This window comes from Hemitrygon akajei, chromosome 31 (assembly GCF_048418815.1).
Source record: "Hemitrygon akajei chromosome 31, sHemAka1.3, whole genome shotgun sequence".
In the NCBI taxonomy this organism is placed as follows: Eukaryota; Metazoa; Chordata; class Chondrichthyes; order Myliobatiformes; family Dasyatidae; genus Hemitrygon; species Hemitrygon akajei.
This window is the reverse complement of record NC_133154.1, coordinates 17358193-17385302: the sequence shown is the minus strand read 5'-3', so window position 1 is coordinate 17385302 and position 27110 is coordinate 17358193. Positions and strand designations below refer to the sequence as shown.

Below are 27110 nucleotides of genomic sequence, written 5' to 3'. Positions count from 1 at the left end.
CATTCATTGACTTTGGGTTGAACGACTGTTCATTATTCGTGTTTTCTCCACCTTTCATCCTAGTGCCAGGACGGAGGGACTGACCTAGTCTGGTCAAATGATGGGACAGCCTCCACACACCCCCCCCCCCCCCACCCCGGTGCATCAAAGGGACATGGAACCAAATTTCCCAGCACCAACGTCAGAACACAATGCCCCCTTTCTGCCATTCCACCTGCCACAAGTAATAGTCACCTGTACACCTGCAGAACTCCAGAGAAGTTTCCCTCTTGCTTCCATTCCACGGCGGAGTCCTCTTTCCACAGAGACGGAGGCAAGATGCCCTTGCCATTTGCTTGTCTGTAAATGTCCCTCACGGACACGGCCTGGATGGTCCCTTTCAAAGAAATGAGTTAGTGAGAGCATAAGGATCTTTTCATTAAACTAACAGCAGGTGAACCCCCCCCCCCCAAAATGACTGACTAATACGGCTTTTGAGTTACCAAGCTTCCCTTTCTATCAGTTAAGGCACCGTTTATAAAGTCACGAGAAGCAGAGACAGGATTGGGTGGCGGCGTGGAGATGTGTCTCTACCAAGGGAGGTGTAAGGTGCTCCTTCCCTCCGCTAGCCTGCAGGTCACCCTTGGGCAAGGTGTAGCACCTGCTTAGCCCCCATTCAGGGTCACGTGAAGCCCTGGGGGCAGGTGGTGGATGGTTGTATGAGCAGCTGGTGCGCATCACAGCGACTACTGACACCAGGGAGAAATTCTCTGAAAAGTATTGAAAACGGCTGAGATCTTGTAAAGACACGGCCCAGAAGAAGGCGGTTGCAAACCACTTCTGTGGAAAAATTTGCCAGGAACAATCATGGTCATGGGACCTGACCACCTATGTCATGTAACACAGCACATGACGATGATGATAATGATAGACAGGAGAGACAGCATCTTTTCTTCCCCCAGCGTAGGCGTGTCAAATGCTAGACAGCACAGCTTTAAGGTGAAATGGGGAAAGTTTAAAGATGATGCGTGGGCCAAGTTATTTTTACACGCGTGCCTGGAATGAGCGGCTGAAGTGGTAGGTGGAGCAGGTAAGATTTAGGGACTTTTGGACAGGCCCTGGAGTTTGCAGGGAATGGAGGGATATGGATCACGTGCGGGCAGAAGGAATTCGTTTAATCTGGCATGGTGAACTGAGGGTGCTGCTCCTTCCTGTGTTCTACATTTGGTGGCTACCTCGACAAGTCTAAGTCCATCTGGAAATGTAATGACCATTGAGACCAGAGTTCTGGGAAAAATAAAACAGCTGACAAACTAAACAGGCACATTTACTCAGGAAAATGAGATCAGCTTCTGATTAATTCACTGCTAGATTGCTGGGATTCACATAGTACACCACTACATAACTGAGCAACTCCTCCCTTCGCTTCCATTATCACCAACTCCCCCCCCCCACCCCACTGCTTCTTTGATCATCTCCTCTACTTCCTGACTTTTTATTTTGGGAGCGCTTCGTGTGGCCTTCACAGGGCAATATGTCATTACGTACCCCATGGGAGTGTTATCAAAACAAACAGTACTATAGCAGAAAGAGGCACGTGACCAAAAAGATTGGTCAGTGATACCGCCAGCCAGGCGGTCTTAAAGGAAGGGAATGTATAGGATGTGGAGAATTAGAGAGTGAATTCCAGAGGCTAGGATCAGGACAAGAGAGGGCACAATGGCGTTAATGGACCTACTAAATGACTTTGTGATAGCGCAGATAATCAGACAGGAACCTCTGTGTCCAGAGCTAAATAGGCGTGTAGATCCAAGATAAATGGCTTTCAAAAGGATTCAGTCAGTAGCTGGTGAAAATTTACTGAGGGAGTGTGTTTCAAAGAAACTTGGCTTCTACCCTTCTTCTTATTCGGCACCAGAGGCCGGATGATCAGCCCTGTAGTTAGTGGAGGAGCCAAGGGAGAGTGCAGTCGAGATGAGGCTCATCACGGCACACAGAATAATCACAGCATAGGAGGAGGCATTCAATCTATAGACCATAATCAGCAATCTTGTTCAGTCCTATCAACTGGCTTTCTCTTACCCTGCAATGTTCCCTTACTCTGGATTTTGTCTACATAGACTTTAGCGAGGCCTTTGACTAGGTCCCACATGGAGGTTGGTCAAGAGGGTTCAGCCGCTCGGCATTCAAGACGAGGTAGTAAATTTGATTGTACATTGGCTTTGCGGGAGAGGTCAGAGTGGTAGTGACGAGGCTTGTGACAAGCGGTGTGCTGCACGGAACGGTGCTGAGTCTGTTGTTTATCATCCACATCAGTGATCTGGTAAACTCACTGATAATCTGGTAAACTGAATCAGCAAATTTGCAGATGACACCAAGATAGGGGGCATAGAGAATAGTGAAGAAGACTAACAAAACTTGTAGCAGGATCCGGACCAGCTGGGAAAAGGGGCTGAGAAATGGCAGACGAATTTAATAGAGACAAGTGTGAAGTGTTGCACTTTGGGAGGACCAACCAGGGTAGGACTTAAGCAGTAAGCGGTAGGGTACTGAGGAGAGCAATGGAACAGTGGGATCTGGGAATACAGATCCATAATTCCTTGGAAGTGGTTTCACAGGTAGATAGATTTGTAAAGAGAGCTTTTGGGATATTGGCCTTCATAAATCAAAGTACTGAGAACAGGAGTTGATTTGTGATGTTGGTGAGGCCTAATTTGGAGTATTGTGTGCAGTGCTGGTCATTAACCCACAGGAAAGATATCAGTGAGATTGAAAAAGTATAGAGAAAATTTACAAGGATGTTGCTGGGGCTTGAGGGCCTGAGTTACAGGGAAGGGTAGAACAGGTTAGGACTGTATTTCCTGGAGCATCGAAGATTGACAGAATTGTTAGAGGTATACAAAATTATGAGAGGTTTTTCCCACTGAGGTTGGGTGAACTAGAACTAGAGGCTATAGGGTGAGGGTGAAATGTTTCAAAGGAACACAAGGGGGAACTTCTTCACTCAGAGGGTGGTGAGAGTCTGGAACGAGCTGCCAGTGGAAGTGGTAGATGTGGGTTCGATTTCAACATTTGAGAAAAAAAAATGGATAAGTACATGGATGGGACAGATATGGAGGGCCATGGTCTGAGTGCAGGTCGATGGGACTAGGTGGAACAACAGTTTGGCAGGAACTAGATGGGCCGATTGGCCTGTTTCTGTGCTATAGTCCTCTATGGCTCTATGATTGCAAGTACATATCTGATTTCTTTCTGACAGCTAGAGGAATCTGCTTGCACCGTTACACCTATCAATGCCATGAAAGAGCCACAAGCACGTGTGGTGTGAAGGAGGATCCCTCTATGATTCCCTCGCCTTAAACCTGGGTCCTCTGTTTCTCAATCCCTTCTCCAACGGGGGAAGGGGGAGGGGGCAATTACTGCGTCCGTGCTCTTCCTGTTTCGGAATGCCTTGTTCACCTCTGTTTGGCCCCAAGGAGACTACGGCCAGCTTTCCTCAGCTGTTCCTGGAAACGAAGCCCCTGGTTCTTGGAACGGCATGAAGAATATTGCTGGAAGTTTGGACAGCGTGTGGGTCAGAGATAGTAAGCGTTCAAGGACAGGTCACCTGTTCTCAGAGCTGTTCTGTGTGAACACCTCTCTCACTGCTCAGCAATTTTAACAATATTCATTGTACCACCCTATGCTTTCCAGAAGGGGGGGCAATTGTCCCCATTTTACCCTGTGCGCTGTCAGCCCAAGTCACATTCGTGAACTCTTCCAATTTTGAATATTCACACAGTGTGAATGCAAATTTCAACTCTTTTTACTTAAAGGCAAAGTAACATAAAAAGTTGAAGTAGATGAGAGTTACAAAACCTCCAAGCCTGCTCCAGCACTCATAGATGATCTATTGCCTCAATCACTAGGTCCCCCGATTTCCACAGTGCACAAAAATCTATCGGTCGCAATCCTGATTATATTCAGCAATGACAGCCTTCATGGATGGCAAATTACAAACATTCTTTAAGCTTTTTACCTCAAGAACTTTCTCCTTTCAGTCTCAATTTTCCAAATCTTTATTCAAAGACTAGATTCTGACCGGCTGCTCAGCGTGCATCCTGTCAATCCCACTCAGAGGTCGATGATGCTTCAATTTTTCTAAAGGCCAATCTTGCTCAATGACTTCCACAATCCTTACTGGAGAGAGAGAGCTGAAGAAATTCCCCAGGGTGTTGTCTGGGATGGAATATTTCAGTTATAAGACCATTGGATCGTAGGTTATAGGAAGAGAATTAGGCCATTTGGCCCATCGAGTCTGCTCCACCATTCCATCATGGCTGATCCATTTTCCCTCAGCCCCAATCTTCTGCCTTCTCCTTGCATCCCTTCATGACTAAACAAACATCTATCACCCTCCGCCTTAAATATACCCAATGATTTGACCACCATAACCGCCTGTGACAACGAATTCCCACATTCACCACTGTCTAGTTAAAGAAATTACTCCTCATCTCCGTTCTAAAAGGAAGAACCTTTATTCTGAGGTTGTGCCCTCTAGCCTTAGGCTGTCCCACCGTAGGAAACATCCTCTCCACATCCGCTCTATCAAGGCCTTTCAACATTCAATAGGTTTCGATGCGGTCACCCAATTCTTCCAAATTTCAGTGATTAGAGCCTCTGAACCATCAAATGACAAGCCTTTCAATCCCAGGATCATTTTCGAGCACCTCCTTTGAGCCCTCTCCAGTGTCAGCACATCCTTTCTTAGATAAGGGACCTAAAGCTGCTCATAATACTCCAAATGAGGCCTCCCCAGGTTGCGAGGAGAACCTGGACTTTCTTCCCTTGGAACAGAAAAGATATGGAAAATAACAATGGCATACAAAGGGTAGATTAAAAGGGTGCTGCAGAAGCGTAGCAGTTAGCACGACACTATTACAGCTCAGGGAGTTTTGGAGTTCAATTCCGGTGGCTGTTCCGTAAGAAATCTCTGTACGTCCTTCCCGTGAAATGTGTGGATTTTTCTCCTGGCCCTCTGGTTTCTTCCCACAGTCCAAAGACATACCAGGTAGGTTAACTGGTCATTGTAAATTGTCCTGTGATTAGGTTAGGGTTAATCGGGTTTGTCGGGAGGGCGCTTCATTTACCAGTTTAAGATGGCGTTGGTGGGGCACAGTGACGTCTTACTGGCAGCAAACAAATCTACTAACTACTGAATTAATCACTCTTTTTCTGGACAACCATCACTGCAATCAATAGCCTGTAGTTCTCTTCCGGAGCTGAGCTTTTGAACTGCCTGTACAACTTGGCATTTTTGAGGTATGAACTGAAGTCTCGAAGGTGCAGGATGGCGGTGGTGTGGCGTGTACAGACCAAATCAAGGCAGCGGGGCCCAGGACTGAGAGCGAGAAATGAGCCAATGTTTGGCCATTGCCGGGGCGGGCGTGGAGCAGTAGACCCAAGGTGTGGTGAGCTGAGGCAGGGCCTGAGTCCAAAAGCAAGGAATGAGCCAATATTTGACCAATTTAAGCACCGGGTCAGATTGAAAAGGTCAGGGTGTCAGGCCGGAGGCGAGGGACAGGCTGGTGTTCTGCTCACTGAAGCTTACTCATTCTTGCGTTAAACTGAGGCTGTGGACTGTAACACCAGCTGCTTCATGGCTGCAAACTCAATTCGTGAACTTTGGTTCTGAATATTATCTGCTTACTTTTTCATGTTTGCTGATTTGCTTTCTTTTTTGCATATTGGGTGTTTGACAGTCTTTTTTAAAATGGGTTCTTTTGGGTTTCTTTGTTTAGTGGCTGCCTGTTAGGAGACGAATCTCAAGTTTGTATATAATATACACACTTTGATAATAAATATTCTTTGGACTTTATCCGAGGAGTCACAAATAGTGCTGAACATTGTGTAATCATCAGCGAGCGATGAAAGGTCTCGGCTCAAAACTTCGACTGTACTCTTTTCCATAGACGCTGCCTGGCCTGCTGAGTTCCTCCAGCATTGTGTGTGTGTGTGGATCTGCTATGATCTTGTTGAACGGTGGGAGTTAGCTCGAGGGACTGATTGGCCATCTGCTTCTGCTTTTTTTCCCCCCACATTCTTTCCTATGTTTTCAGGATCTGTAGTACAGTTGGTAGCCCCCCCCCACATTGGTGTCATTAAACCAATCCAGAACCCACAGAACTGGACTGATTACAAGTCACCCTCAGACCCAAGACACACCTGGGAGAAGACCAGGAGCAAGCTCACTGCATCCTCTTCAGAGTCAGGATCCGGAGCCCAGAACCAAGCACAGAGCGGAGGAAGGCCAAGAATAAAATAAGGAGTGGAATGAAAACTCCCACTACCTATAAAATGCTCCCAATGGCGTGCGTCTCAAATGGCCTCTGTCAACCAAGTCCAGCTCCTGGCCTTCATGTGTGGCTTAGCTACTAAGCCCAGCTGAACCGTTTCTACTGACAGGAGCGGAGGGCAAAGGTGGGTTTACCAGCACCTTACAGTTGCTTCAGTCAGATGGGGTTCATCAACCATGGCTGGAAGCTGATCCAAACCACTTGATTTCACTCTGGGCAAACACATTGCCCTCTGTATGGGGCAATGCTGCTGAATCCATCATGGGGCAATGAGTGGGGAATGCTGCTGAATCCATCAGCTGAGTCGTCACAAATATACCTGCCTAAAACTTTTGTACAGTACTGTAGCTCTGTTGGAAAGGCACTGCCAGATACCTGGAGGACTGTGGCTAAGAGTGAGCAGAAGGCAATCGGCACCTCCATCACTAACGCCTGGAGCTACGCAGAGCCTTTACCACAACAGTACAATAGTACACAGCCACTGTGAGGTGGTGTAGCAAGTACAAGTTGAAAATGTTGGCGCTGGGCCTGGCCAGGGCATCAGGGCAGCCGAGAAGCCTCCTGCTGGGGCAAATGAGGAATGGACTACCTGGAAGTCTACAACCACCTCCATACCCAAGCCAACCAGTCAGAGACTAAGAAGACAAAGGGCCGAACTTCTACACAAAAACGTGAACTTTGGTCTGGCCCGAATGGTGCAGGATTATACCAGGACCAGCTGACAAACACTGAAACCTACCTGTCACTGGAAAAGAAATATGACTGATCAATGGCCACAACCCACCACCAATGTGAGCACTAAGGTGGCCATGGCCTTGGATGGGAAAGGGAGAAATCATGTGAGGAAATGGCAATGAAACATTTAGAGCGATTGGGAAGACAAACTTGTGCCTTTTGCTTACCATAGCCAAAGAGAACGTAGAGCGCCCCTTCGCCAGACACACAGGCTTTCGGGCCAATCAACTTGCCTTCACCAGTGACATTATAAGTTACCGGCTGACCAATCAGGGCCCCAGTTGCTCCCGACAGAAACACAAAGGACACATCATGAATCCGATTGGTCTGGAATAGAAAGAATTAATTAGAGTAACATCCAGCTTTGGTTCTGCTTCCTCTATCTAACTTGGGTGAACTCATTGCCAGCACCTCCTGATCCTCTACCCAAGGCCACATGGTTACCCTCATCAGAGTGGCCTTGAGAAGCTGCCTGTTGGGATCAAGGGGTTATTGATTGTTTATCTGGACTTGATTAACAAATGCAGAGGGTTTGGCTACAAACCCAAATGCCAAATAGAGACATGAATTTTATTTCCTTCTCTGCTCTGACTCTAACTCTGGCCTCTCCACGTAACAGAGGCAGTCTCAGCTCCCAGCTGTCCTGCTAAATCTCCTCTGCACCTTCTTCAAGGCATTGACATCATAATGAGTATGTAATGCCTAAAATGGTTATAATACTCCAGCAAGGGTCTCACCTGTGAGTTACAAAGGCTTGGCACAACATCCTTACTTTTGAAACCTATGCTTTTATTTCAGAGATAGATGGAGAACGCTTAGGTTCCAGATGCCTTTTAACTATTGTATCAACTTCTGTTAAACATTTCTCAATAAAAAAAACAGTAAAAGTGACTGAAGACAGTGCTGGATTGTCTTAAAAATCGAACGGGTTTATTAATACTCTCCAATGAAACGGTCGGACTGCCAGATTAGTGACTCCCACTCAACACAAACTGCTTTTTTGATATGGCATTGTAAAAAACATGTCTACACTGCTCACGATGTTGAGTCTATACACCAGGGATGATGATTTCCTGAAGCTCCAGCGTTCCCCGTGGCACCTCTCTACTGGGGCAACAAACATTGAATAACAACAGATTAAGATCCACAGCGTTATCGATTCAGCAAAGCCACAGTTCAGTCAGCGCCACAGGGCAATGTAGAGTCCTGCTGATGAAGAGGATGGACCTAGTTTATAAACGCACAGATCTTGCTCCTCTATACCACACAGAGGAAATGGTACTCGTAGTGGTGTTGTACATTGTCGCGATAATTATTTGATGAGTACAGCTGGCCATTACCAGCACCACCCACGTCTACCCAATGGATGTAAAATGGATCTTACGATAGTTTTAAAATCAGCAACAGGCAGGGGTACTACACAAGTCCCTATCTCCGAGACTGGCACAGTACCCATAGTTGGATCTTTGGACTAGCACAGTCAGCACTGACTCAGACACAGCATATGAACTCCTTAGACTGGCATAGGGTGCAGGTGGCACCGTGCATTTGCAGGATGCCCTGGTGCAGGGTTATGGATGGAGAGGGCACCGGGAGTAGCATCATGCTATTACATCTCGGCGTCAGAGTTTGGAGTTCAATACTGTAAGAAGTTTGTATGCCCCGTCTGTGGAACTCATCTTTCCTCCAGGTGCTCCAGTTTCCTCCTACACTCCAGAGACGTACCGGCTAATAGGTTAACTGGTCATTGTAAACTGTCCGGTCATTAGGTTAGAGTTCAACAGGCGAGTTGCTGGGCAGTGAAACTCGTTGGGCTGGAAGGGCCTGTTTCATGCTGAACGGATAGATAGATGATGGATGGACAGGTAGACAGACAAATAAAAACACATACAAGTTTAGTTCTATATGTCTAAATGCCATCAATATGACTTCTTGGGGGCTGATGAAGTAAATATGGCACTGGAGAGGTCCAGGTATCTGTCCCAGTTAGGACAGCAGATTGCATGCAGAGCCACTAAGCAGGGACAGTGTAGGGTGCCCTGTAGGCCAGTGCAATGGATAGAGTGAGAGGATGCAGAGTGCTAGATAGAAACAGGTATGTGAGCCCTTTAGAGCAGTGCAATCAAAACACTGGGTGGGAGTGAGAGGCCACTCGCTGGAGCTTAGAAAGATGGAGGGGGGAATCTCATTGAAAGCCAACAAATATTGAAAGGCATAGACAGAATGGACATGGAGAGGATGTTTCCTACAGTGGAGAAATCTAGGACCAGTGGGGAGACCCTCAAAATACAAGGATATCCCTTCAGAACAGAGATGAGGAGATATTTCTTTAGCCAGAGGGTGGTGAATTTGTGGAATTCATTGCTAAAGACGGCTGTGGAGGCCAAGTCATTGGGTATACTTAAAGTAGAGGTTGATAGGTTCTTGATTAGTAAGGGCGTCAAAGTTTACAACCTTGAGATTCGCTTCCTTGTGGGCATACTCAGTAAATCCAAGAACCATGATAGAATCAATGAAAGACCCAAGTTACAGGGAGAAGGCAGGAGAATGGGGTTGAGAGGGATGATAAATACGACATGGTGGAATGGTGGAGCAGACTTGGTGGGCCAAATCGCGGAATTGTGCTCTTATGTCTAACAGTCTTATCACAGGGTAGTTCTTTAGTCTGGCAGTATGAATAGAGTGCTGATGTGATGTGGCCCTTAGGCAAGAGTTGCTGGCAAGATCTGGGCACCTGGGGTAAAGAGCACTTATTCATACACATCTGAAATGGCTGGAGAGTACAAAGAGCCCCATTCTCACAGTTAACAATATACTGAAAAGTGTTAACTGACCATGGATGAAGATGGACCTGGTGTAGGTAGGAGGGATTAGTGACTGGGTGTTTCAGATTTGCCTTGTAGCTGGTTCAGCACAACACTGTGGGCCGAATGGCCTGTTCCTGTGCTGTACTGTTTTCTGTTCTATGACCAGGCTGGTCTCAGTTTGAGAATGACCTTGGGGTTACTGCAAAGGGCAGCCCTGAGCCAGGAGTCTATATTTACACCGTATCATCTCACCCCTCAGAATGATCCTCAGCACTGAAGCGACGTCACTGTTTATGGGAATTGCAGTATCAACATACCAGACAGGAAAGTAGCTGACTGTGCTACTAATCTCTGTCCTTTCAACAACATTAACGGTGGCTCAGTCAGCAGGACAATTCTCTGCTTCTGTTGTACAGTTCAAATTCACTGCAGCTTAATGCAATCCCCCATTAAAAAGCCATCAGCTGATAACCTAGTGCTCCCCATATCCTGAGGCCATGAAACCGAGAACAATGCAGTGAATTTCCATGAAGGATCTTCTCCCGGTCAAATGCCTCACCGGACTGAACAGCAAATGGGCACTCCCACGTAGATTTACTTTCTGAGCAAAACTACAGTACAGATGGGAAGAGAATGTACCAGTTTAACAGTGGCTTATTTAAAGGAGTTCTGTAGTTACTCTGGTTGGAGGCGAGAGTGGTCCCATACCAATGTAGCCGGCCTGCTCCCGAGCAGTATGTCTCCAAAGCCGTCACCGTCAATGTCCGGGAGCTGCACAGGCGGGGCAGCTGGAGTCCGATGGGAAGGGTACATGCTTTTCATTTCCCAGAAGCTACTTCCTGTAACACAGTGAAAATTAGGCAATCGTTTGTACAGAGACAATGCAACAGAGGTTTCACTATAACAGCTGGAATGACCCGCGGCAATGGGGCACGGTTAACAGCCCAAGCATCCCAAGCCAGTTACAGTGCCAATGTTCCATAGCAACAGGGCCGGTTACAGTGGGAATGTTCTGAAACAACTTGGCTTTGTTACAGTGGTTCAGTTCTATAAGAGTCCTGCAACAGAACGTTCTGGAGGAGACACCCAGATACCACAAAGTTCTGAGGGCAGGTTTCCAGGCTCTCTTGGGCGAGGGCGGGGTGTTTTTGGGGGGTGGGGGGAGGCCTGCACACCTGTGCTGCTGTTAACAGCCTTCAGCATATGATTGACTCCAACCAGGATGCAGATGGTGCCCTTTCCGTTGGTGTAGCCGACGCCACAGTGGATGAACTTCAGCCGCTCGGAGGCTGGGGTCGTCCACAGAACACTGCCGTCCACCCCCGACAACACCGCCACCGACACTTGGAGCTTCAAGCTGGCTGAGGAAACAAAAGAGAAGTCACGCTCCCACTTCCTGACAACTACCGGGTTATTCACTTTGCTACTAATGCACTTGGCACTGTCCAGGACCCCCTTGATGGTGAAGACGAGATGCCCAGGGTACCGAGGTAACCTCTCCTCGGCCTTGCACGTGCTGTTCAAGGTCACAGGTCTGTCAGCTTGCAGTCTGGCCTTCTCCGTCAGGGTGCTGTTGCTCCACACCCTTCCTCGGGTGCGGACTCAACAATATCAAACGTCAGACTGCTCGTGCCCGTGGAGGCTGGAAATGGGGAACTTTCAACAGTTCCCCACAGGACAGTATCCTGACCTGTGACGCTCACAATACCGTGCAAAGTTCGTAGGCACATATACACAGCTAGGCCGCCTGAGACTTCTGCACGGGACTGCATTTATCAATGTGAAGTGCCGCGGAGGAGAGTCGGTAGTGGGGGGTGGTGCAGGTGCAGACACACCCAGCCCTGAGACACCAGGCAAGGCCATTTGATTCCAAACATTTGGTTTATTGATCATTACAGAATGTCTCTCTGGTGCTTCCTGCTCCCTCCCCTCTCCCTTCCCCTTTTCCCAAACGTGATTCCCCTCTCCCTGCCCCCTTCCCACTATCAGAATCAGGTTTATCAGCACTCACATATGTCATGAAATTTGCTTTTTTTTGCAGCACCAGTACAGTGCAATATAGAAAATTACTACAGTTCTGTGCAAAAGTCTTAGGCACCTTAGGCACATGTGCTTAAGGCTGTTTCACAGTACTGTACATTCATCTTATTTCCTATAATATGGGAGATCATTTGGCTCATTGACTCTCAGAGCTATTCAGTTAATCCCATTCCACTACTGAATTCCCTGTAACCTAATCCCTTACATATGCCCATTAACACCTCCATTAAATCTCCTACGAATAATAGTCTATGTTTACTCGTAAGCAGTCGACGTTTTGGGCCGAAACCTGAAGTCCTGCCGAAGGGTTTTGGCCCAGAACATCGACTGTACTGTTTTCCTAAATGCTGCCTGAGTTCCTCCAGCATTTTGCGTGTGTTGCTGGGGTTTCCAGCGTCTGCAGATCTTCCCTTGTTTCTCACAAATAGATTCAGTTTGAGGAACTGCCAGTTACTGAGAACTCCAGAATATAAACACTTGTAACCTCCTCAAAGTCATACAGCACAGAAATGGGCCCTTCGAAGCCACACAGACCTTTTTGCCCATCCACAGTAATTCCACTTGCCCCATTAGGACTGTGTCCTTCTATGCCTTGTCTACACCACTGATAAAAACAGCCTTGCTGTTCTTCTTACTGGATTCCAGTTCAGTACACTTGATTCCTAGCAAACGCGTCAGCAGGTTGTCAGTGCTGAGAAGAAACATTCACCAAAGTTAACTCACTATTGCACGCCCGTGTTTAGTTACATGCCTCATCTGCACACAAGAGTGGAAGAATTAGCAGGGAAGGAGAGAACAGACAAGGTCATGGTCCAGTCTGGAGAGTGAGTGTGGGTGGGAGCAGAGTCACAGTGCCTGGGAGATAGCTCAGAGGCAAGATCACTGAGTGCAGGACACCATAGAGAGTGATAATGACGAGTGTGAATGACTGACTTGGAGATAACTCATGCAGGGGCAGGACTGAAAGGCAGGGAGAACCTCAAGGAATATCACCGTAGATTTCAAGAGTTTGAAACCAGGGCTTTTATGGGTGTGATTCTGCAGCAGTGGGTTTCAAAAACTCTGCAACAGTAATCAGAGATGGGTTTTGTAGGTACCATTCTGAACTGGTTACGAAGCACGTCAAAATGGGACAGTGATGTTAACTGAATAGGCCAAATCCTGCCTTGTATTACCTTGTGACCTGAGGGTGCCTCTTTGGTCTCGGACTTTCCCAGTGGAGCTGAACGAAATAATAACGTCGGAAACTTGGTCATTGTTGACATCCCAAAGGGTGATCGCTGGTGGGAAACCTGTGGAAGGAAAACAAAAGACTAAATTTATTGGAGTATAAAACTTAATGCTAAAAACTATGGTGTGTTGGTATATGCTAGGGAGAGGTGGCTGGGAGCGGTTGCCAGCTGTGCAGTTGCTGTGTAACCAAAACTGTGTGAAATGCTAAAAGACAATGATGTGTTAATATATGCTAATCAGAGGTAGTCAGCTCTGAAATTTATGGGCTCTGCATGTTTCCAATTGAATGTAGGAGACAATATGTGTTAATGAAAAGTAGCTAAGAGATATTTTGCTTTGAACATGTCAGCTGTGTAACTAAAGCTATGTAGGAGACAAGTTGTCTGCTGTGTAATTAAAACTATATAGTCGACTAGAACGAATAAGTCAATAGGTAAAAACAATAGTAACGGATGAATATTTTGCTTTGAACATGTCAGCTGTGTAACTAAAGCTATGTAGGAGACAAGTTGTCTGCTGTGTAATTAAAACTGTATAGTCGACTAGAACGAATAAGTCGATAGGTAAAAACAATAGTAACGGATGTACTGTGATATGCACCGCTTGGATATGTTAATGCAGCTAAACCAGGTTTGCTTTAAAAAGCGGCTGGGTCCGAAAATCGGGAGGCATTCAGCGACTAGCTCAATGACTGTCTCAACTTTGATTTGCAAATTAAAGTTTAACCCTTCTTGAAGAATTTTCTGCATCTCCTGGTCATTTGAAAAGCACAAAAAACCACGACATAATTGGCGTCACGAACAGGATCGGGCAGAGACCCGCGGAAGGGAAACGGCAGATTGGGAACGCTTCCCAGTCCTCTAGGGACCCCCACAAGGCTAACAGAATTAAGGGTGCACCCAAAACAAAAGGAAAGCGCTTTTTGCGACAATTTGGACTAAGAATTCTGTTGGCTTTGAGGAGGTCTTGGAGTCTCGGAAGTGTGGAACCGCTGCCAAAGGGTCTCTCCGGTCCAAAGAATCTGGCAGAATTGGGGGTTAACAGGAGGCTCAGAGGATTGCTCAAGAACACTGCAGTGAGGGTAAGTACAAATAAGTTAATACGTTAAGAAAAAGTCCTCGCGGTTATCGCCTTAAGAGAAGAAGGGTCTGCTCGGGCGAGGTGTTAGAATAGAATTAGGGAAAAAGTCCTCGCGGTTACCGCCTTAAGAGAAGAAGGGTCTGCTCGGGCGAGGTGTTAGAATAGAATTAGGGAAAAAGTCCTCGCGGTTACCGCCTTAAGAGAAGAAGGGTCTGCTCGGGTGAGGTGTTAGAATAGAATTAGGGAAAAAGTCCTCGCGGTTACCGCCTTAAGAGAAGAAGGGTCTGCTCGGGTGAGGTGTTAGAATAGAATTAGGGAAAAAGTCCTCGCGGTTACCGCCTTAAGAGAAGAAGGGTCTGCTCGGGTGAGGTGTTAGAATAGAATTAGGGAAAAAGTCCTCGTGGTTACCGCCTTAAGACAGAAGGGTCTGCTCGGGCGAGGTGTTAGAATAGGTGTAGAATTAGAGTAAATAATATTATCCAGTAAACAACCTGTGAATCTCTGAAATACATTAACAAGAGAGAATAACATGACAGGTAAAGGAACAGCAGTAGAGATTCTGAGCAAAAAATTCCCATTTTTTCAAAATGAGATCACAAAAACTTCAGAAAAATGGGAAAAAAGAACCAAAAACCTGGTCACAAAGTGGCCAAAAGAAGGAACATTTGATGTAAGTTTGTGCGAAAAAATGGAGGAACTAACTAAAAAGTACAAATCAAAAGATAAATCTACGAAAAGGGAGCAAAAAAGAGAACAAGAAATGGAAGTGCTAAAACTCTTTAGAACGGAGGGAGAAAGGCTGAGGAGGACAGGTAGAATATTGATTGCAAGTGAGAAAGATAGAGAGGTGCTGGGAGGGAGGGAGGGAGGGAGGGAGGGAGGGAGGGAGAGAGAGAGAGAGGGAGAGAGAGAGAGAGAGAGAGAGAGAGAGAGAGAGAGAGAGAGAGAGAGAGAGAGAGAGAGAGAGAGAGAGAGAGAGAGAGAGAGAGAGAGAGAGAGAGAGAGAGAGAGAGAGAGAGAGAGAGAGAGAGAGAGAGAGAGAGAGAGAGAGAGAGAGAGAGAGAGAGAGAGAGAGAAAGGTACAGTGAGAGGCTGGCTTCAGCTCTGTACCTGGATGCGAAAGAAACAGAAAACCCCCCTCCCTATAATGAGGAAGGAACCCCTAAGCACTGCCCCCTGCTGACGGGAACAGTAAACATGCAGGGAGAAGTACAGGTTTGGGATAATGAGCAGGAGAAAAAACAAAATGAGAAGGAAAAAGCGGCGATATGGCAGGAGATACAGGCAGAAAAGATAAAGGTAGAACAGGTACAGAGAGAAATGCAAGAACAGATTGAACGGATGAAATACTTGAGAGAGGAAAAGGAGTATGTGGAGTATTGGTTATACCATAGAAATAAACAGACTAGAAAAGAGAGTGGCTCATTGGAGGAGCAAGAGTTAAGTGGAGAGAGAGAGAGGGTGTGAGAATTTATGGGGAAGAGGTAGGGGGCAGAAACCTAGAAGGACAGAAGGAGGCAGTAGGGGAGCGGCTTGCGGAAGTAGAGAGAGAGTCAGGTAAGTTACAAAAAGGGGATTGCCAGGAGAGATGCGAAAAATATTCAAGGGGCCAAACAGGTATTGAATCAAGACAGAAAGGAAGGATTCCACAGGGAGACCGAGGGAAGAGCAGAACCCCGGAGACATTTGTGTGGGAGGCAGTAAAGACATACCCTGAGACAGATGGGGAGTCAGGTGAGGAGGAAAGCCAGGGCAGGTGGGAAGGAGGAGGAAGAATGATGCTGTTGTTAGTTAAAGGATCAGGACAAGTGCAGTATATCCCTTGGGGATCCCAGGACCTAGAAGGGCTAAAAAACACTCTGCCCAATCTACATGTAGGAGCAGGGAAATGGATTAGAGCCTTTGAAGAAGAAACAGCGGGACGATTATTGGCTACGGGAGATTTGAAGGCACTATTGATAAGGTTGATGGGAACCTCCAAATTTAATGAACTAATGGAAATGGCTGGCATAGTAAACTCGAACGACCCAAGAACTGATGGAGACGGGTTTGACAGAGTGAGGCAGAGGGTATGGCAGGCCCTCAGAAAGCTTTATCTGCCCAAAGTGGACCCCAGAGCCTTAAAAGGGGATCCACTGGGAGACACTGAAAACCCAGCAGCCTACGTAGAAAACCAGTTGAAAAGGTGGAGACTGGAGACTGAGCAAGAGGTGGAGAATAACTTATTTATGACCTCACTGTTCCGACATAGCATTTTGGATGCAATGCAGCCACAAGTAAAATCCAAACTGGAGGAGGTGGTTGGGCTAACGTCAAAAACCCCACAAGAATTTAGAGACCACGTAGTCCATGCCGTTGAGAAATACTAGAAAGACAAACAAAGGTTGGCTGAGCAGCAGGAAGCGGTGCAAAGAAGGTTAACACAAATGCAGCTCAAAGAACTCAAAAAGAAGGAAAAAGAGAAAAATAAAAAGATGCTGCCAGCAGCCACCGGTTCGAGTACAGCCATCGAACTGGACAAAACACCGCTATATGGAGGGGCCGATCATACTGTAAGACAAGGGCTGGAAAACCCCATGCCAATAATTAACTTTGAGGGAGCATCCCCACAAATGTTCTATCAGGAACAAATTAAATTCAAACAGCCCAGACAGGACTGGAAGTCCCAAGGAGGGGGACAGAGGAGCTATGGGCAAAGGAGACCAGTGAGAAGACAGTGGGAAAGAGAGGTAGAGAGATTGTGCTGGGAATGTAATCAGCCAGCCACAGTATGCCCTTCACCTTCCCATGTCAGGAAGGTTTATTAAGACGGTAGGGTTCTCGGGAACACAGTTAACACAGTGCACGGCTCCAGTGCGGTTGAGAATGGGAAGTAAAGAAATTGTTTTGCCGGTGCTAGTATTTAAAGGAACTCCGATTAATTTGTTAGGCAGAGATGCCTTGTTGAAACTGGAATTAAAATTAGAGTGCACCAGAAATGGGCTGAGTGTGAAAAGAGCAGGGGCTCAATTGATAGTGCAAGAAGACAAGAAGGCTAATGTCTTTTGGATAGGAGATATTGCAGATCAGATTCAGGAAACCTGCGAAAAATGGAAAAAGGGCGTGCAGGCTATATTACCTAGGGCTGTAATGCCCAAATCTGAGCTACATTGTACAGTGATTTTGATGAGACTCAGAACAGGGAGTTAGAGGAGAGACAGCGCCTAGAGGTATGTACCCAGCAGCACCTGGAAGGGGAGGCTGTGATAATTGGAAAGCAAGGGGCAGCTTTACAAGTTAAGTGGAACACCTTTTTAGAAAAATTGTACAGGATACCGGAGGCGGCGCCCCACGTAACGTTGTTGATAAATAAGGGATATCAGTCTAAAGACTTAGGACCTTCAGTTAAGAGTGCTGAAACCGTAACAGTGTGGAGGAAAATCATGCCAGCGGTGTGGATATCAGAAGACAACAATTGTATTAAAATAATGGTAAGTGTAGATATGGTAGGGACAATGAGAGAGGTCGAAATAACTCCCCAACCACACATGCCCGTGCTGGGAAAGGAAAGAGGCCAGCAGAAAGATAAAAGGTTAGATGAGTTGCCGTCTATTCTGTGGTCACAGCATGACGCGGACGTAGGGAAAATAAAAACAGCTAGTCCGGTGGAAATAAGCTGAAAAGGGAGGCGATTCCACCCAGGAGACCACAATACCATCTAAGACCAGAAAATAAAGAAGGAATAGCGTCGACAGTGCAGGGGGTGCTTAAAATAGGAGTGCTTCAGATTTGTTTGCATTTACCTACAGAGATGCTCAGTATACCTATACCAGAATGCCGCAAGGATTTAAACATTCACCACACATTTTTAATCAGGTATTGAAGGCAGACCTAGAGGGCATGCCATTGGAAAGTACATTGTTACAATATGTGAATGACCTGTTGATTTGCTCCCACAGCGAGGAACAGTGTAAGCAGGACACTGTAACTCTGTTAGAGAAGCTAGTGCACGGAGGACATAAAGTATCCAAAAAGAAACTGCAATTCTGCACGCAGCAAGTGGAGTGCTTAGGCAGGGTAATATCCAAGGGAGTGAAGGCGATAGCACCAGATCAGATTGAGGCAATAGCTAAGGCCCCAAAACCCCAGACTGTAGGGCAGATGATGACCTTTTTGGGAATGGCAGGCTACAGCTCAGATTGGATAGGAGAATATGCTGAGATTGTGGCACCTTTAAGAAAGATAATGAAAGAAGCAGGACATACTAATTTAAAGAACGACTTACAGTGGAATGGAGAGGCAGAGATAGCTTTCAGTACTATTAAGCAGGAATTGCAGTCAGCACCACAAAGTAGCAGAACTGCTGGAAAGAGGGAAATTTGTGTTGACACCAGCCAGGATAGCAGCGTATCAGATGCTATTGACATTTCCTGACATAACTATACAGAGATGCACTACCAGTAATATAGCCAATTTTATCCCTTTAGACTATGAAGGAGAACCCCATGATTGTGTAGGGAAGACGATGGCATTTGCCAAATTGAGAGCAGATTTACGGTCAGAACCACTAGAGGAGATGGATAAAAAGGTTCTGTTCGTAGATGGCTCTTGTTATAGGGATTATGATGGAAATCACGCAGGATTCTCAGTGGTGCAGCAGGATCAGTCGAGCTATCAGATTATTAGGATGGAGTCCTGTCCCCAACCATGTTCCGCCCAACTAGCAGAACTCAAAGCTTTGACAGCTGCGTGTGAAATGATGGAAGGTGAGAAAGTAGACATCTATACTGATTCAGCATATGCTCACGGAGTATGCCATTTGTTCGGGGCAGTGTGGACGCAGAGAGGTTTTAAAAAAAAGTAGCGGAGATCCCATACAACATTGTCAGCAAATTCTAGATTTAATAAAAGCCATAATGAAACCTAAAGCATTGGCTATAGTAAAATGCCAGGCACATAAAAAGGGAAACAATGTAATAACAAAGGGAAATCAAGCTGCAGACGAGGCAGCTAGAAAAGCGTCTGGATGTACGTCAGCTGTCATTGCCCCCCAGGTAAGCCTAACTCCAGAACCTGGGGTAGAGGACCTAATTGAAATACAAGGTAAGGCAACTTTGGCAGAACAGACAATGTGGAGAAAAAGGGGGGGGGGGGCCAAGCAGAACCCGGAAGGCTTGTGGAGCACGGAAGACGGTTTGTTGGTAGCGCCCACCCACTGACGATTCTGATTTCAGAAGCGCATGGGATGGACCATTGTGCAAGGGGGGAAGTGATAAGGGAAATAAAGAAGGATGGTTCTTGGTCACCCTATTTACAGGCTTCAGTGGACTTTGTCTTATCACAGTGCGAGGTATGCGCACAAAATGATGTTCGGAAGGGAATTTCCACCCCAATAGGCCACATTCCTGTACCTGAAGGACCATTTGAACATTTAGTGATCGATTACGTAGACATGATAAAGACAGTGGTAAAATTCCTGACAAATGAAGTAATCCCCAGGTTTGGAATACCTACAGAAGTTAGCTCAAACAATGGTTCAGCTTTTATCCAGAAAGTGGTCAAACTGGTACTACAGGCGCTGAGGATAAAACAAAGATATGCATGTGTATACCACCCTCAGTCGCAGGGCATGGTAGAGAGAATTAATGGAACCCTGAAAGCCAATCTAAACGAAATTTGTGCAGATACTAAACTTATTTGGGTCGATGCTTTACCGTTAGCACTGATGAGTTACCGCATGCAAACTAATCGAATAACATGCCTGACACCGCACGAGATGCTCACTGGGAAGCTATCATACCTGTGATAGGGGTAAGCAAAAATGTTGAATGGATAAACTATATATACTACAATCAACAGAGGTTCATCAACTACACCGATGATGCACTGGAGGCCTTAGGGCAACAGCTGGATGCCACTAGCAGGGTGGCGTGGCAAAACAGGTACTGGTTTGGCTTTTGGCAGAGAAAGGGGGTGTGTGTGTAATGTTTGGAGAACAATGCTGCACTTTCATACCGAACAATACTAGCCCAGAAGGGTCTTTCATCAGAGCAATGGATAAGTTAAGGAATCTGCGGATGGAGGTCAAACAGAATGCAGGGTTCGGACATCAGTTATTTGATTGGTTAGAAAGTAGACTCGGAGGATGGGGAGCATGGCTGACTAAAGTAGCAATAACTGTCAGTATTATATTGTTGAGCTGTGTGCTTGTGCTGTGCTGTTTTCTTCCTTGTCTCAAATCTCTTGTAGTGCGTACTGCAACCAAACAATTTCCGATGCTCGTGACGATTGCCGAAGCTAGCGTAGTGGAGACAGAAACACCGAAAATGTATCGTTACAGCCTACAACACCTGCAGGATGAACAGGAGCCAAACAACAGTGTGGGAGTAGATTGTAAGGGCTTTTGAGTCTTTTTCCCTGTCTCAGGTACAAAGGGACAGGTTTTTGGCTCAGCGGCCCAGGGTAACAGGGAGAGAATACTTTGAGGTCTTGGCGCAGGAAGTTTTAGTTTAACCCGAGATTTGGGAATAAGTGCTTGAGTTTATTGGGGCTTCTGTGCGCAGACTCTTAGTCTTCTCTCCGTGTGAGTGTGAGACCCGGAGGGGTCTCAAAGGGGGGATATATTGGAGTATAAAATATTATGGAGTATAAAACTTAATGCTAAAAACTATGGTGTGTTGGTATATGCTAGGGAGAGGTGGCTGGGAGCGGTCGCCAGCTGTGCAGTTGCTGTGTAACCAAAACTGTGTGAAATGCTAAAAGACAATGATGTGTTAATATATGCTAATCAGAGGTAGTCAGCTCTGAAATTTATGGGCTCTGCATGTATCCAATTGAATGTAGGAGACAATATGTGTTAATGAAAAGTAGCTAAGAGATATTTTGCTTTGAACGTGTCAGCTGTGTAACTAAAGCTATGTAGGAGACAAGTTGTCTGCTGTGTAATTAAAACTATATAGTCGACTAGAACGAATAAGTCAATAGGTAAAAACAATAGTAACGGATGTACTGTGATATGCACCGCTTGGATATGTTAATGCAGCTAAACCAGGTTTGCTTTAAAAAGCGGCTGGGTCCGAAAATCGGGAGGCAATCAGCGACTAGCTCAATGACTGTCTCAACTTTGATTTGCAAATTAAAGTTTAACCCTTCTTGAAGAATTTTCTGCGTCTCCTGGTCATTTGAAAAGCACGAAAAACCACGACTAAATTAACAGGGAGGATAGTAATCATGAGCTTCTGGGGAGACACAAACAAGCGAGTAAACTGAAACGTCCAGGGCATAAGGACAGCTTGTTTGAGAAGGTAAGGCTTATTGGGCCTTTCTAACTATTCTTAAAAATTATTTGTTCTTACATAACAACGACTTTCACTTCATCTCCCATTACTGTAACCATCTCCTCTTGAAATCCCTGAGGTGGGTTTATTCAATGGTTCAAGGGTTCCAGTCAATATCAGGGAATGTATACAGTACACAACCTGAAATTCTTACTCTTCACAGACATCCGCAAAAGAAAACCCCAAAGAATGAATGACGGAAAAACTTCAGAACCCCCAAAGCAACCCTCCCTTCCTCCCACGCAAAAGCATCAACCCTCCCCCTCCCCACCACCCACCAAGCAAGCAAAGCCCACAGAGAGACTGTGGCCTAGGTCCATCAGAAAATGCAGTCCATAACCCAGCACTTTGACATGCTCCTTCCACAGTGAGAGGGGAGACCAAAAGTTCACCCTTTCAACATCACAATCTTATAGAGTTTTTTTTTGGTGGGCCGATAACCAATAAGGTTGAAGAAAGGAAGGTGATGGACATCGTCTAAATGGACTTTGACCAAGTCCCACATGGGAGGTTGGTCCAGAAGGTTCGGCCAAGACGAAGTAGTAAATTGGATTCAGCATTGGTTTAGTGGGAGAATACAGAGAGTGATAGGAGATGGTTGTCTCCCTGATTGGAGGCCTATAACTAGTGGTGTGCTGTCTGCTGTTGTTCAGCATCTATATTAAAGATTTAGATGAGAATGTGGTAACCTGGAACAGCATTTTTGCAGATGACACCACAACTGGCGTTGTAGTGAACAGCAAGAATGGCTGTTGAAACTCACAGCAGTATTTGGGGCAGCAGAAAAAAAGCTGAAAAACAGGAGAAGGAATTTAACGCAGACAAATATGAGGTGTTGCACTTTGGCAGAACAAACTAGGTGGAACTTACAATGAATTGTAGGGCACTGAGGTGTCCGTGGTACAAAGGGATCTGGAATACAGATCTATAATTCCTTGAAAGTGACATCAGAGGGTTGTAAAGAGAGCTTCCGCTCCATCCGCCATTAAAGGTGGGATTTCCTGGTGGCAACCCATCTTAATTCTACTTCCCATTCTAACATGTCGTTCCATGACCTCCTCTAGTACAATGAAGCCAATTTCAGGTTGGAGGAGTAACACCACGTTCCGTCCCTGTAACTTCCAACCTAACGGCATGAACATCACTTTCACTAACTTCTGGTCCGTCCTCTCCCCTCCCCCCTTCTCTCTTTTTCCATTCCCCATTCTGGTTCCCCTCTCACACCTTCTCTGCTCACCTGCCCATCGCTCCCCTCTCCCTCCCTTATGGCTCACTCTCCTCTTCTGTCAGCTTCCTTCTTCAGCCTTTCCACCCATCCCCTCCCAGCTTCTCAGAATGCCCCCCTCCCCGTCACTTGTTTCACCCATTACGTGCCTCCATCCCCCCCTCTCCACTTCTCATTCTGGATTTTCCTCCCTTTCCTTTCAGTTCTGATGAAAGGTCTTGGCCCGAGATGTCGACTGTTTAATCATTTCCACAGATGCTGTCTGACTTGCTGAGCTCCTCGTTCCTTCAGTGGGTAAGGAGCTGCCTTTACCAGGGACCTTACAAAGTGCAGTCAGAGACACAGCACAGAAACAGGCTCTTCACCCACCACGTCTGTGCCACCCGACACCCGCATAGTTTCACTAATCTTACATCGATCCTACTTTACTCTCACCACATTCTCATCGGGCCCCTCTCACCAGCAACCCCCCCCCCCCAGACTCTCCCATTCACCTTCAATTTATAGTGCCAAATTACCCTAGAAACCTCCCAACTTTGTGGAATGGGAGGACCAGCCAGTGGAAAGAGACAGGACTACAGGGAGAACATGCAAACTCCACATAGACAGCACCGGAGGTCAGGACGGAAACTGTGAGGCAGCAGCATATCCTGTCCACGATGGCCTTTTTTGCCCATCTACACAGATCCACTGCCACATTCGGACCATGTCCTCGTGATTTAAGCGCCTGTCTAAACGACTCTTAAACATTGTGACTGTATCTCATTCCACCACCTCTGCTGGCAGCAAGTTCCAAGTATCAACCACGCCCTTGTGCTTAAAAGAAAAAGTTTTCCCCGCTCAACTACTCTTTAGAACTTAAAGACACAAGGGACCATAGATGATGAGATCAGGAACCAAAGCGCAATTGGCTGGAGAATCAGTCAATGTTGAAGGTCGGGACCCTTCATCTGGACTGGAAGACAGAGGGGAGGACAGCCAGCATAAAGAGGTGAGGGCAAGAGATGGTGCAAGAACTGACACGTGATAGGTGAATCCAGGGAGGAAGGGCAAAGTAGAAAATGTGATAAAGGCTAGGAGCCAACAAAGGGCTACAGATGATGGAATCTGAGAGGAAAGGGAGGGTGAGCATGGAACCAAACACGGGAGGTGGGCTGGGCTAATGGGACAGAGAGGAGAAGAGAATTCAGTGGGCGCAGTGTGTCGGGTGATGGGCAGATAGGAGTGGAAAGAAACGGGCTGATTAGGGGTGTAAGAATAACCGGTAGATCGGAGAAAAAGGTCAGAAGAGGAGCAGATTACCTGAAACCTTATCAGATGCTGCCTGACCCACTGAGTTCTTTCAGCAGTTTAATTTTTGCATCTGGTGCTTCTTATTCATCCCCTCAAAGACATTCCCTTTGTTCCACCCTTCCCCATTCCCAACCTTCTCAAATCTTTAATGTTTGTACAGCAGTCAGTGACAACAAGTAGTGTAGAAATTCTAATTATATCCTATAAAAGAAATACTTTCTTTGATTAGTCCTCTGTCTGCTTCATTGCTGGCCAGAAAATTACAATGAACAAACCTCCACTGACCAATTATACTTATCCATTATTACATGCTGGTAATCGAGACGGACATTAGTTGCCTCGTATCTTACACATTTTCATGATTATCCGAGACATTGGTTAATGCATAGGAGAACCATATGCATCCTCCTGGAGAAATTCAGGGTCTTTCACATTTAGTTAGAAAGATAGATCACTTGCTATTCTTAAGCAATTTAATAACAGGTGGGAAAATATAGAGTGCAAAAACAACGATTCAAGTTGTACAAATCATAGTTAGCCCACAAATGGAGTATTATATCCAGTTCTGGTCAACTAACTTTGAAAGAACATGAAGGTCCCAGAGAAAGTAATAGAACTGTTCTAGCCATGAGAATTTCAGCTCAAAGTTCAAAGTATCAAAGTACAAACTTGTCACTGTGTACTATCGAAGGATTCAATTTCTTGCAGACATTAGCTCCAGGGTTAGAGTAATGAAGCCAAAGGGTTTCTCCTTGGAGTAAACAAGTTGAGACGAAACTAGAATTTAACCTCTGGAATTGATTTCACTCTCTAAATCTTTCACCATCTCCATTTTCCATCCTCCTTTGAGATATTCTCTGAAGCCGACCTCTAAATGTTCTATAAGTGACTTTGGTCATCTTTTTTAGCTGCGAAAAAAAAATCTCCTGTGAAGGATCAGAGGATATTTAACCATCTTAAAGGCACTATGTACACACCAGATATTATAAACACGAGAAAGTCTGCAGATACTGGAAATCCAAAACGACGCACACAAAATGCAGGAGAAACTCAGCAGGTCAGGCAGCATCTATGGAAATGAAGTCAACGTTTCAGGCCGAGACCCTTCCTCAGGACTGACAGGGAAAGGGGTAGATGACTGAATTGAAAGGTGGTGGGAAGGTGAAGGAGGCTAGCTGGAAGGTGATAGATGGAGTCAGGGGTGTGGGAAAGATTGAGGGCTGGAGGAGAATCTGATGGGAGAGGAGAGTGGACCATAGGAGAAAGAGAAAGAGAATGGGACACAGGGAAAGTGATAGGCAGATGAGAAGAGGTAAAAGGTCAGAGTGGGGACTAGAGGAAGGGAGGGGATTTTTTTTACTGGAAAAAGAAATCTATATTTGTACCATCAGGTTGGAGGCTACCCCGACAGAATACAAGGTACTGCTCCTCCTTCCTGAGGGTGGCCTCATCTTGGCTCAAGAGGAGCCCATGGACTGACGGAATAGAAAGTGTTGCGTCTCCACCCTGAGGGTACACTGTTGCTGAAGCTGCACTAACAAAGTTGCACAAATCTTGGTAATTATTGCAGCTATTGCCATGTAACTTGCAATGACACATTTCGTTCTACAAAGTACAAATTAGGAAAAGAAGTAGGGCACTGAGACCTCGAGCTCACTCCATCATTCAACAAGATCAGATCCTGGCTGACACAATTGCAACGTTAACTCTAGCATTCCTGTTTATTCCCAGCAATATTTCACCCCTCGCTCCTGAGGCTTCTGCCTACCACTGCCTATGTTACATAAGAGGGAAGAGTTTTCTTTGCAGATGGTGTACAGTACTAAAAAGTAAATCATGCAGAGCATTTCACTTGTAAAAGGCCCTTGCTGCATTCTCATTGGGAGATGCTGGACACTGAGCCACAGGGCAGGGTCAACATGAAGCAAGACATACTATCACTTGCTCCTTCTATCTTAACAGCTGGTGTGACAAAAAGAGGGCATGGGTTGCACTCTCATAACATCTCCACCAACACATAGGCTCACCCTATCGCTGGAAAGTGATCAAAGCGTGCTGAACTAATCATTGAAATGTTTGGTGCTTTTATCTGTCCTCCAATGGCTTTCCTGCCAGACATCATACCCACCAAACCTGCAACGTGCCAAAGGGTGACAGATTCCCTGCCCTTTGGAGCATGTGTGGTTTCTACCCAGCATAGGCACCTCCTCACCCTGGCACTTCAGAGGTTAGTCACATGACCCTGGAGGGATTGCCAGCTCTTACTCCCGCATTCTGCAACACAATATGCGAAGGTCATGAGGGGTGTCACTCCTCCTCCAACGCACTAGTACGTAAACAGAGCTGCCACTACACTCCAGCTTCTCAGTATCGCTTACCAGCCGCCTGTCCGAGGCTTTTGTTCCACGAAGTCTTCAAGGCATGCCTCTTCGGACACGGGATAAAGAAAGCACAGACTAAGACCAGGACCATGGTCAAAATAAGAGTGAGGAGGAAAGCAGATGTCCGCAAGCAAGGAAGAATTGAAGTCCTGGTTTTCGTAGTGAACTCGTCTGTCACTTCAGTTGCATGCACCTCTGCTGAGCAGGGCGGATCTGACCGGCATTGTTTTACCTTTAACGAGTGCATCTCAACCACAGTGTCTGCGTCTCTGTTGAGCACAGCCTCAATGGTCGCCTCAGTCTGCAGGCTGCCATTTTTCTGGTAGTTGACATCACCTTCGTCTGCACTGTCATCACTGTCAGCCTGCCGCAGAGGGTCGTACTCTCCTAGATCATGGGACTTTTTACCTGGAAAACATTAGATTGAATAAAGTAACACTTTAGTCTCAGGTACGTAGTCGTCACACATTAACATGACTTCCACTCTTTGCAAAATCTCAGCCCAATCTTTAGTCACAAAGAGACAGGGATGAGAAAGTAGGGGAGTAAGGCAGGAGGCAGGAGAGGCGTAGACGGTAAGGCAGGTGGGAGAGGGAGGGGATTGAGGATGAGGACAGGAGGGGTAAGAAAGAGGGAAGGGGCGCAACAGAGAGAGGGACATTGTGAAATGGTAAGAGGGAGGAGCA

The 27110-nt window shown here is 46.2% G+C and overlaps 1 protein-coding gene across 1 annotated transcript in view; it reads right to left on the bottom strand.

Annotated features, from left to right (window-relative positions):
• Positions 1-27110, bottom strand: part of fam234b (family with sequence similarity 234 member B) — a 52597-nt gene that overhangs the window by 23980 nt on the left and 1507 nt on the right. Inside the window, exons 3-8 of the mRNA XM_073033548.1 lie at positions 26422-26832; positions 13072-13188; positions 11032-11217; positions 10565-10695; positions 7217-7376; positions 235-376 (exon numbers count right to left, since the gene is read on the bottom strand). Of these exons, the coding sequence (XP_072889649.1) occupies positions 235-376; positions 7217-7376; positions 10565-10695; positions 11032-11217; positions 13072-13188; positions 26422-26832 (1147 nt within the window). The remainder of the gene's footprint in view (positions 1-234; positions 377-7216; positions 7377-10564; positions 10696-11031; positions 11218-13071; positions 13189-26421; positions 26833-27110) is intronic.